The sequence below is a fragment of the Trachemys scripta genome, chromosome 6 (assembly GCF_013100865.1).
Source record: "Trachemys scripta elegans isolate TJP31775 chromosome 6, CAS_Tse_1.0, whole genome shotgun sequence".
Lineage (NCBI taxonomy): Eukaryota > Metazoa > Chordata > Testudines > Emydidae > Trachemys > Trachemys scripta.
Genome location: NC_048303.1, coordinates 85,002,024 through 85,013,599, shown reverse-complemented (window position 1 = coordinate 85,013,599; position 11,576 = coordinate 85,002,024). Strand labels below are relative to the sequence as shown.

Sequence of the window (11,576 nt, the reverse complement as noted above, 5' to 3'; positions counted from 1 at the left end):
CAATATTTATAGGATGAAGTCTGGTTTGTTTATTTATGTAGCATGAATGGCACATGGTACCAGAATAATGCTCTGGGAGTTCAATACTGATGCTGTAGAAGGAGCTGTTGATGAGAACCCCAGTGATGCATAAATGGCTTCCAATAAAACCCACCAAATGCACCCAATACTATAGCATGGCAAGATCAGATTCTAATTACTGCAACAATCAGTTTATCTACTAAAGTATGAGGACCTAACCCTAACGTTATCCTAGTTACTGTAAGAACTGCTATTCTTCATATACTTTTTCACAAATTTAAAACATTTTATTAAAGCTAATGTTAAAAAATTATCTATTACACAGGTTAAGGAAAGTGTCTGTACAGCTGGGTGTAGTGCTTAGATTATCCACAACTACAATGTTTGCTTTAAAAGTCAGCAGATACATATAGTGCATAATCAGCAATAACCCAAAGTTGGGTGAATAAATTTAACAATACAGCTTAGATGTTAACATCCAAGTATTCAGGATGAAAATTTGTATAGAGAGTTGGTTATGGAAAGCCTATATACCAATGAGTGAATATTGTCCCTCAGTAATTGAGCATTGAGGATGGGTTGTCCCGTAGTAGATATAATCCTATTCCTAAGCGATTTTTTCCAGCGGTTGTGGGGAGAATCTAACGGGATTTTTTTCCCTTACAATTTATTTAATTTATTTTGATACTCCCCTAAGCATAAAGGAGGAGGGTATAGGGGAAGGTCCCTATTTGCTTCAGCATTGGAAGTGAGGAGTTGTCCTTCTGCATATAGTGTACATATATTATTTGAAAAGCTTACACCTAATTTGTAACTTAGATGTGTGTAGGGTTATGGTCTTTACAGCAAGGACTAGCTGCCACTTTATTTTTTTATTTAATTAGTCTCTGTTAGCTGGGCTTCCTCTTTGTACTCCTCACAGTCCACTCCAAAGTCTAGGCCTAATAAATTATACGTGTGTCCTAAGCAAACTTTGCCTCTTTCAGTGGAGTCATAAATGAACACAAAGGCCCTTGCAGCGATCTTGTGTTTGAATGACAGACTGAAAGAATCGAAGCAAAATTCCTGGCAAGTGTGCACGGCCCAGCGCGTGGCTACAAAGTTTCTGCAAGGAGTCGCACTTCTGGGGGTCCAGGTGCTGTAGGCGCCCGCTCAGTGTCACGGGATGCCTGGTGTGCGGCCCGCTCCTCCCTCCGGAATCCACGTTGCTAAGACGCTCAGTCAGCAGCAGGAAAGCTGGGTTGAGTCCTTGCCCTGATTCTCCCCCGCCCTCAATCCGCAACACTTCCACGGTCCCGCCGCCTCCCTTTGCAAGCGGAGGGCCGCACTGGGCACGCGTGACACAGCGCACCACGGGACTGGGAGTCCTGAACCTTGCAGGGGCCTCCCCAGCCGTAGCCCGGCCCAGACCCTGTCGCAACCAATCGGAGCGCCGGGGCGGGCACAGCTGGGCAGACTATAGCAGGGGCCGGGCGCGGGGACCAGTGCTGCTGATGCTAATGCCCAGGCTGGGAGAACTTGCCAGGGTCCCTCTCAGGTGAGAGCCGCCAGCCCCGGGTATGCGGGTCCGGGAGTCCCGCCGGCGGTCGCTTTGCAGCCGGCTGGGAGGCTCTAACGCCCCGTTAGCCCTGCTGGGGTGCATGGCCCCTGGCTGTCCAGTGTGGGGGGAGGCCGGTGGAGGGGCTGCGGGTGAGTCCGAAGCACCATCCCAGCCTCCTGCATGCGGGGGCGGCAGAGGCTCCGGGTTGTTTGTGCGCTGCGGCTGGTTCCCTGGCGCTGCCCGCGCCTGGCGGGCCGGGGATCGTTTGGGGCGGTGGTGAGGGGACAGGGGAGAGGAGCTGCCTGCCCCTGACTCATGGGCCAGGGAGAGCGAGCGGGACTTGCCTGTCACATCCCGCCTGGGGCTAGGGAGCGAGCTGATCTGGAGATTCCCCGGCCCCCTCCGTGCTGTGGGTGAACGGGAGGGGGTGGATCTAGGGGTCTGGGCCCCCCTAGGCTGGGGGGTCTAGGGGTGTCTGGGCCCCCTAGGCTGTGTCGGGGAGGGGGTCGGATCTAGGGGTGCCTGGGCCCCTTCGTGCTGAGTGTGACGGCGGGCACTGGAGGTGCCTGGGCACTGGCTCGGTAACACCCAGCGGTGACTGTCATTGGGACCCGCTCTTCCCGGCACTGCCTGGCTTATTCATCCTCCAGCACCGCAGGCCGCCTAGGAGCCGGGCGCTGTGATTTCTGCTCCCCTCCCGCTCCCTGCGCTTTCCCTGAAAGCCGCTGTGAGGTCTGGCAGGACTTGTTTGGCTGAACCCGGAGCACGATGCAGCTCTGCAGCTGCGGGTCTGGGGCTCCCTATTGCCCTCTCCCCGACAGGCCCCAGCGGCGCCGCCCCGGACTTGTTTACACAGAAGTGGAAATCGGGACATCTGGTCACCCTAGGCCTTCCCGAACAGAAATCTTCCCTCCCCTGGGTTGGGTTTGGGACCAGTCTCCCGGGTCAGCGCTCATGTGAGTGGTCTCACGTGATGGATCAGTGGGGCTGCCCTTCCCAGCTGCTAGGGCGGCTGCCTCCTGCAAATTGCCCTCTCCCCGGGAGGACAAGAGAGTCTGGCCCCTGCGGTGCCTCTAGGCGAGTAAGAGGCATGGGGTGGGGGAGATGAGCGCATGGAGGTGGCCCTTAGGAAGGGACCCCTCACCCTTGCCTCAGATCACATTCCACAGTCTTATGATTTTGTAACTAGTTTCTGTGAGAAGAGCGGAAATGATTCCAGGAAAAGACTCTGAGTCAACTGTGCAGACAGGCTTCCCAGAGGCAGAAGCTTTCTATTTACTTACCGAAAATGTTCCTCTCTTCCCACTATCCTGCAGTACAAAGCTCCCTATAAAGAGCGCAGTCACTGTTAGGGGTACTTAAAAGAACTGGTGTGGAAAACATAATGGGGAAAACTTAATTACAATGTGGTGTGAATCCTTTTCTCTTGCAGATAAAGGATGGGCATCCTATTGAAACGCAGTGATTGTCAGTTAACACCCTATTGATTGGATTTGGGTGAAAATTAGAAAAGGGGGAGAAAGACAAAGAGAGAAGGGCAGAAGTAATTGAAAGGGCTGTGAAGTGGGCCTGCAATTTAATAGAATTTTTATGGTGTGAAAATGTCCTGCAGCATTTAGGATTGGTGGACCAAGTCTAGGCACCTCTCCATGAAAAGAGAGTTCATACATCTCTAGTGCCCCATTATAAGAAGAGAAGTCAGTTCTTTTTCACATGCCATGAGTTAAGGAAGATTTGGTTCTCTCTTCTTACATAACTGGCTCATAGAAGAGACATAACTGATAATGGCTTCAGCTTTGTGATACACACTCCAAACAACAGGTTTCAGAGTAGCAGCCGTGTTAGTCTGTATCCGCAAAAAGAAGAACAGGAGTACTTGTGGTACCTTAGAGACTAACAAATTTGTTAGTCTCTAAGGTGCCACAAGTACTCCTGTTCTTCTTTTTACACTCCAAATAGGTCATTTTGAGTGATTTCCCCCCCCCCCCCCCCCCATTTGTCTCTGTATGTTACTAAGCAATCTTTCTACATAGAAACTTCTGATAAACAGAATCTTACATGTGAGAAATGGCTTAACTGGTCTTGTTAACTTTTGGTAGACTTTCCAACATGAATATATATCTGGGCATATTTTCCCTGTGCTTGGGAATATCATTTGCTGCTCCAAGGATAGATCCTGTTTTGGATAACCACTGGAACCTGTGGAAGTCATGGCATACTAAGACCTACCATGAGGTGAGTATTTTGCAGAGGCAGACCCCACAGTATAGACATTTGCTTAGTACAGCAAATATGTAGTAGGGACACTAAAATGTAACCTAAAAGTTAGCATTTGGAACTGAGTGATTATTCCCAACTCTGCCATTAGCTCTCTAACCTTGGGAAAGTTACGCTGTTTTCCCTGTCTGTAAAATGGATGTGTTTACTTATCTGAGGGTACTACTTCTACACTACAATAAAAGACCCTGGACAGGGCTGTGGTTGGCTCAGGCTAGCTAACTCAGGCTTGTGGTGCTAAAGACTGCAGTGTAGACATTCAGGCTGGGGCTGAAATCTTGCAGGGAGAGTGGAAAGTGCTTATCTTGTAACGAAAGAGAGAGATGCTGGGGCTAAGCCCTGGCAAGCCCTGACACAAATTAAGCACTGAGAGTGGGTCTCAGTATCTGGGTTCCAGCCCAAGCCTGAATGTCTACACTGCAATTTTTAGCTCTGCAGCCCAAGTCAATTGACCAGGCCTCTGAGAATCATTGCTACAGGTTTTTTATTTCAGTGTGAACATAGCCTAACAGGTGTTAATGTTAAGAACTTTGCCTTTCTTGTATGAAAGACCGCATAATAAGTAAAAGAAGAACACGTAAACTATGTCTATGCTAGCACTTTTGTCAGTATAACTTGTATCGCTCAGGGGTGTGAAAAAACTAGCCCTCTGAGTTACCTAAGTTACACTGACAGAAGGGCCGGTGTGGCCAGCTCCCGCTGACATAGCTACTGCCGTTCATTGGCTGTGGTTTAATTATGTCAACGGGAGAGCTCTCCTGTTGGCATAGAGCAGCTATACGAGTGATCTTACAGCGGCACAGCTGCATTGGTACAGCTGTGTTGCTGTAAGCTTGCTTGTGTAGATATAGCCTCAGTTATTCAGACTGTTGTGAACAGTCTGCACCTTCCAGATTGCTTTGGACAAGAAAAAACCTAAAAATTGGTATATTACTGTTTTCATTTGTTCTTTTACTCATGGAGAGAGGCCGAATTCCATTATCCATATCACCTGTTCTCTGCCTTTTAGCGGGAAGAAGGCTGGAGGAGAATGGTATGGGAGAAGAACTTGAAAATGATTGAACTACATAATCTGGATCACACAATGGGAAAACATAGCTACAGAATGGGAATGAATCAATTCGGTGACATGGTATGTATAAGGAAAGCCATAAAACTTGTTTTGTTAGTAGCGATATATAAAGAAGACAAGCACACTTATTTTTTCTTCCTTTAGACTAATGAAGAGTTTAAGCAGCTGATGAATGGGTTCCAGTATAAAAAATCAGAAAGGAAGTACAGAGGATTGCAGTTCCTTGAACCCAACTTCCTGGAGGCACCAAAATCTGTAGACTGGAGAGAAAAGGGATATGTAACTCCAGTTAAAGACCAGGTATGTTGTCTTGTGTGTAGCAACAAATAGAATGTGCATGTTATTAGCACTGGAAGGATTTTGGTATTGTCACAAAGGTTGAAGTCCCTAATGAGCATGAATGCAGTGGGACTTGGATAATGGTACTGTATACTCATAACATTTAGACTGCTGTGGTAACATGGACTAGTACATTGCCTGTGCTCATGAGTAATTTTTCCTTTTCAACTTCAGGGTCAGTGTGGATCTTGTTGGGCATTTAGCACAACTGGTGCTCTTGAAGGGCAGCACTTCAGAAAAACTGGCAAGCTTGTCTCACTGAGTGAACAAAACCTTGTAGACTGCTCTCGTCCTGAAGGAAATCAAGGATGCAATGGTGGTCTCATGGATCAAGCTTTCCAGTATGTACAGGACAATGGAGGAATTGATTCAGAGGAATCCTACCCCTACATTGCAAAGGTAAATGTAACTAGATCCGGGCTAATCTGTTGTTTTATCTGTACAGTGTGTCTTAAGTATAGAAAAACAAGGTAAATGTACAGGTTGAAATTTGGGGAAGCTTTTAGAACAGATCTCTTCTTCCCTTCATAGTTGTCCCCCAAGCAAACTAGATACCTGCCCACCAGTCCCAAAATCAGTCAAAAGTATGAGAAAAGTGACCTCAAAGATTTGGGCAAAAACCAAAGGCTCATCAGCCCAGTTTTAAGAAGTGACTAGCAAAGCAAAGGGCCTTCCACTGATGATGCTCTGCTATCATGCCCCATACACTTATATCGCCAGAAATGTTAACTCCAGTTAATCTCAGATGCCACAACGATATGCATGACAGAAGCAGTCTGTCACATAACCAGGACCCAAACAAGGTAGCTTTTATACAGGTCAGAACTGACGCTTCTGGGTGCAGTTCAGTTTCAGAAGACCTGATGCAGTACATTTCCTTGTAGTTAATACTGGTAAAGGGGCAATATCTGCATTCCAAGTGGTCTGCAACAGTAGTCCCATGTAGAGAGCACTATAGAAATCCAGTATAGAAGTCAAAGGCATTCAGAGATGACTGGCAAACTTCAGAAATAGCTGTAAATTGCCTAGCCAATTGTAGATGTTAGGTGCATAGCTTGTGAGCACTACATAAAAAGAAAAATGGGAGCAAGGAGACTTCTTGCTGCCAACAACCTGGGATTCTGGAATATTGGATCAGACATATGTAGAATGCATATTGGGTTTTTAATTTAGGAAGAAGAACAGGAGTACTTGTGGCACCTTAGAGACTAACAAATTTATTAGAGCATAAGCTTTCGTGGACTACAGCCCACTTCTTCGGATGCATCCGAAGTCTCTAAGGTGCCACAAGTACTCCTGTTCTTCTTTTTGCGGATACAGACTAACACGGCTGTTACTCTGAAACCTGTAATTTAGGAAGAAGATTTTATGCTTGCAGCTTCACTTTAATCATAAACGCCTTTGCTTGTTAAACATGTCTCCAATTTTTGGTCTCATCTACACAGAGTAGAGAATGAATGAACCACATGACCCTTTTTTCAATTAGATTAAAACTTTTTCCAGATCTCCTCCTTAATTCCTAATTTGTCAAATGTGTCTCTGAAAACACTTGCTCCTTCAAAAGAGTTATCGCTAATGTGTTTTGTGAAGTTCCTCACACACCTGCTTTATTCTTTACAAAATAAGAAAACTTTACAAAAAAAAGTTCAGGGGCCTGCGTTCCTTACTGTGCAATGGGTGATCATGATGTTGCAAACCAAATGTTAACTTAAGTCTTGCCATGTAAGTAATGCAGGAGCACACTTCAGCTGTTCAGTTTCAAAGGACCTGACTTTCATACTGGCCATTCATTTCATAAGGTAAAGTTTTGTGCCCACAATTCATCATGCTTATCCTGGCAGTTCATGCTTTATTCTGACAGTTATTGTAGGCACACAAATGGATACCCTGTTGAAGAGTAGGTTCAAAATATAGGTGCAAAATGTGTATGTCTACAAGTATTCTATGTTAACTGCTTGAGAAAATAAGAGACATCTAATGCTCATGTTTTCAAATCCGTTTTGGCAGCCCACACTCTCTAGTTAATTCTGGCTACTTATAAATTAGCTCAGTGGGTTTTTCATGGTGTTTCTCTGAATGAATCTTGGTCAAAAGATCTGCATGAGACAACTAGGTCTCTTTCAGTCTCTTATTCTGTCCTACTTAAGATTTACATTGCTTAGTTGTTTTTTGTTAAAGAAGTGCATCAGGATTGGTTGGCAGACAATTTCAACATACCCAGCTAGACCAACTAAGCACAGAGTAGCTGGCAATACCTGTATCTCTCTACTAATGTAAATTTAGAGAAATATGTAGTAACTCAAATTTCCTTTTTTGTCAAGGACGATGAAGACTGTATGTATAAGGCAGAGTACAATGCTGCTAATGATACTGGCTTTGTGGACATCCCAAAAGGACGTGAAAAAGCACTCATGAAAGCAGTGGCATCTGTGGGTCCAGTCTCTGTGGCTATTGATGCAGGCCATTCATCATTCCAGTTTTATGAATCAGGTAGTGATTTGCTCTCAGTTTTGTGAGATGACTTCGTGTACTGTATCTAAGGTTGCAGTCTGTACTCTAATTACTGATGCAAAAAAGTTTGAATTCAGGCGCTCTGGGGTCAGTCTCCAACTCTTATGCAGATTTCCTTTGTGATCTTGAGCAAGTAACGTAACCTGTCCTTTGGTTTCCTCTTCCGTGAAATGGGGAATAATGCTGAAATACCTTGCAGAAGAGCTGTTTGGCTGATTGACTGATTGTAAAACACACCATTGAAATCTAAAGACCGAAGATGGTCTAGAAATGCTTCTTTTTTTTTTTTTTTTTTTTTTTTAAATCTTGGAGTCCTTACTTGAACTTGTATTTTCTAGGTATTTATTATGAGCCAGAGTGTAGCAGTGAGGACCTGGATCATGGCGTTCTGGTTGTAGGCTATGGCTTTGAGGGAGCAGACGAGGATGGGAAGAAGTACTGGATTGTTAAGAACAGGTGCAAAACTTCTGGGTTTTTCTTTTTATACAACACTCTTCAACCTCAGTCCATGGTTTATAAAGTTGGGGTTGCAAATAGTTTGGTTACATGTTCAAGTGAATCAGTGTGAAAGGTGCTATGATGCAGGGTGGGGAAGTCCTGCAAATTTGGCAAAACTCCATAACCACCTTTATTAAACAATGTCTCAGTTCTTACATAGGGGAAAGAAGTTTGTACCTTTTGGGTTCTTAAACTTGGCTTTAAGCAGCAAATTCATTCTAATGCATTTTGGACTGTTTAGATCATGATCTAATGCATTTTGGATTGTTTAGATCATGATCTAAACTGGGACTGAAAACTAGCATAAAGTTGGGATACCCTTAAGTGTGGAGGAGACTTAATCAGAAGGTTTGATATTTTGTGCAGATGTAAAAGGACTGAGGACTAGCCTCTTGTCCTAGGACAGGAGGCAAAATTCTGACAGGTGAAAGATAGTGAGATCACGAAATCTTGGTGACTGGTCTTCTGTTTCCGCCATCAGAGTACCCTCCTCATGGTTGTCTGCAGTCTTTTGATGTATTACCTTCTGGGAGGTCAGTTGGTGAAGTCAGTTATGCACTCCACCACCGAATCAGAAGTGTTGCCTTGCCAGTTCCATCCTTGGGCAGTGCTGCCCACCCATATCCACTCCAGCCACACTGCTACGGGAAAGAGAGTCAAAGGGTTGCATTACAAGGTTCTATTCTGCACTCTGGGTATCCGTGGCATATCATGCATCTTACCAGTGGAGAGTGTTTGTTAGTTGGGCTTTTTCACAAAGGTGAAAGGTGGAAATTGCCATTCTAATCCATGGGACAAATGTAGATCTCAGTGTTAAACTCTCTTGCCTTACTGTTAAGGCTAACCATAGTTTTTTGTTTTGTTTTCCAGCTGGGGTGAGAAGTGGGGTGACAAAGGATATATCTACATGGCTAAAGACAGGAAGAACCACTGTGGAATAGCTACAGCAGCTAGCTATCCGCTAGTATAACTTACTGATGGGGGACTAAGTGTTTCATTACAAGAGTGGTTTTAAACTGATTGACAAACCCATGTTAATACATGTGGTAGGAGTTGTATCTTCCAAGATCCAACTTGTGAGTTTTACATGTTGGTGACAAGCCACTTGTTTAAATTAATGTAAATGTTAGTATGTAAACAAGCTTGTAATATTGCTGGCTTGCAAACTGCTTAATTGATTGGATTCTTTTTTGAATTTTCCTTTTTTAACTGTAATGTGCACAAAGGTTTACTTTTTAAATAAACACGCCAATTCCAACGTGTAAAGGTGACTTTGTCATCAATTTATATACATAAACGAAAGCAATCTTAACCAAACCATGTACCATCACTTTCACCATCCACTAAAATGTAGCAATTATTCAAATGGGGTACAGTATGGTACACAACAGGACAGGAATATAATTAAAAAATACTGTACCCGTTTGAAGTACACCTGATGTAGTGGGAGTGACCAAAACTTGGTATTTCATGTGGGACTCTGAATTTCTGTTTGAGAGTCATGCAGGAGTTTTCATTACACTCAGACGTATTGAACAATTAATATGGCATATCAGTCATATGATCCAAGAGGAACACATAATTAGAGTTATTGTACCTTTCACTAAATGTTTTTGATATTGTAGTGCTAAAATAGTTTTGGATTCACTTATGTATGCAAGCAGCATCCTGTTCTGCTGCTGTAATTTAAGTGACCCATGAAGGAGCTCTTAAAAAATCAGGATATCTCCATTAATTTAATTTTTTAAGTCCAATCTCCTAGAACTGGAAGGGACCCTGGAAGGTCATAGAGTCCAGCCCCCTGCCTTCACTAGCAGGACCAAGTACTGATTTTGCCCTAGATCCCTAAACAGCCCCCTCAAGGACTGAGCTCACAATGCTGGGTTTAGCAGGCCAATGCTCAAACCACTGAGCTATCCCTCCCTCTAGACTTATGCCTTTCCCCTTGTCCCCACCCTTTCTTTTTTGTGTGTTCTACTTCTTGTGCTATGTTAAAGTCCCTGAAAGGATTTAAAAATGAACTTCATTTTCCTTGCACGCATCAAGATTGTCAAATCTGATCTTCCCTGAGTTTGCTGAAAATCCCTTGGTGCTCTTGCACCTTAACTGAAAGGACAGAGCTATTGAAATAATAAACTGTCCTTCTCCAAAATGTTTTTCTTTGGAGTTTTTAGGCCTTTCAGGCACTTACTGTAGCACCTCACAACCACAAAGGGCTTTATCCTTGCTGCCCATGTAAAGTAAGGAAGTATCTTACATTTTATAGATGAGAACTTGAGCACAGAGAGTGACTTGCCAAGCTTACACAGGAAATCTAGCAGGAGTGGGAGTAGAATGTAGATTTCCTCAATACTTGCCATAACCACAAGATGATCCTTTCTGGTGACTGAATTCTCATTATGGGTCATACTAGTTTGCATTTAAACCCAGGTATAGGTTTGTGCTGGGGTTTTCACAAGATTTCTGCTGTCCTAAAATCCATTTTTCAGAGAATGCAATCAATGTTAGGAATCTCTGATACATGTTTACATTCCAACACGTGGAGGATGTATGTGAGTTTGCTGCTTCCATGTGGCAAAATTCCGCTCTACTCTGCACTGACTAAGCCTCAACTGGAGTAGTGTGTCCAGTTCTGGGTGCCACATTTCAGGAAAGATGTGGACAAATTGGAGAGAGTCCAGAAAAGAGCAACAAAAATGATTTAAAGGTCTAGAAAACGTGACCTATGAAGGAAGATTGAAAAAATTGGGTTTGTTTAGTCTGGAGAAGAGGACTGAGGGCGGATATGATAACCGTTTTCAAGTATGTAAAAGGTTACAAGGAGGAGGGAGAAAAATTGTTCTTAACCTCTAAGGATAGGACAAGAAGCAATGGGCTAAATTGCAGCAAGGGTGGTTGAGGTTGGATATTAGGAAAAACTTCCCACTGTCAGGGTAGTTAAGCACTGGAATAAATTGCCTAGGGAGTTTGTAGAATCTCCATCATTGGGGATTTTTAAGAGCAGGTTGGACAAATACCTGCCAGGGATGGTCTAGAATACTTAATCCTGCCTTGAGTGCAGGAGACTGGACTAGATGACCTCTTGAGGTCCCTTCCAGTTCTAGGATTCTATGAAACGGAAATGGCTTACTGTGTAGTATATAATAAAAATATACCTTTAAACTTAATTTTGAGTTCTAACTATGGACTCCAAATATTCTATAAATTATTCAGTAAAAGATACACTTCCATATCCAAACTTCAAAATTTACAACCTGAAAATATAAGCTGGTTGAGAGCTGGGTGTGCATTGAGGTTCTCAATGGATGAGAGAGAAAG

General features: G+C 43.8%; 1 protein-coding gene across 2 annotated transcripts; it reads left to right on the top strand.

The window, feature by feature from the left end:
* The first annotated feature begins 1,401 nt into the window (after positions 1-1,401).
* Positions 1,402-9,529, top strand: CTSL (cathepsin L). 2 transcript variants are annotated; one of them, XM_034774382.1, is made up of 8 exons: positions 1,402-1,558; positions 3,661-3,796; positions 4,848-4,970; positions 5,055-5,210; positions 5,424-5,648; positions 7,571-7,739; positions 8,099-8,216; positions 9,129-9,529. In XM_034774382.1, exons 1-8 carry the CDS (start codon positions 1,515-1,517, stop codon positions 9,226-9,228), a joined length of 1,071 nt encoding a protein of 356 aa, XP_034630273.1. In that variant the 5' UTR covers positions 1,402-1,514; the 3' UTR covers positions 9,229-9,529. The 2 variants fall into 2 exon arrangements, with proteins under 2 accessions (XP_034630273.1, XP_034630274.1); XM_034774383.1 differs by lacking the exon at positions 3,661-3,796 and having other exon boundaries at positions 1,478-1,558.
* Positions 9,530-11,576: the final 2,047 nt, after the last annotated feature.

Bases quoted from the DNA above. Each gene is read 5' to 3' on its own strand.
- CTSL (XM_034774382.1), top strand. From the start codon at position 1,515: ATGCTAATGCCCAGGCTGGGAGAACTTGCCAGGGTCCCTCTCAG. The intron at 4,971-5,054 runs GTATGTATAAGG...TTCTTCCTTTAG, and splicing joins TGAATCAATTCGGTGACATG to ACTAATGAAGAGTTTAAGCA. The intron at 5,649-7,570 runs GTAAATGTAACT...TTTTTTGTCAAG, and splicing joins CCTACCCCTACATTGCAAAG to GACGATGAAGACTGTATGTA.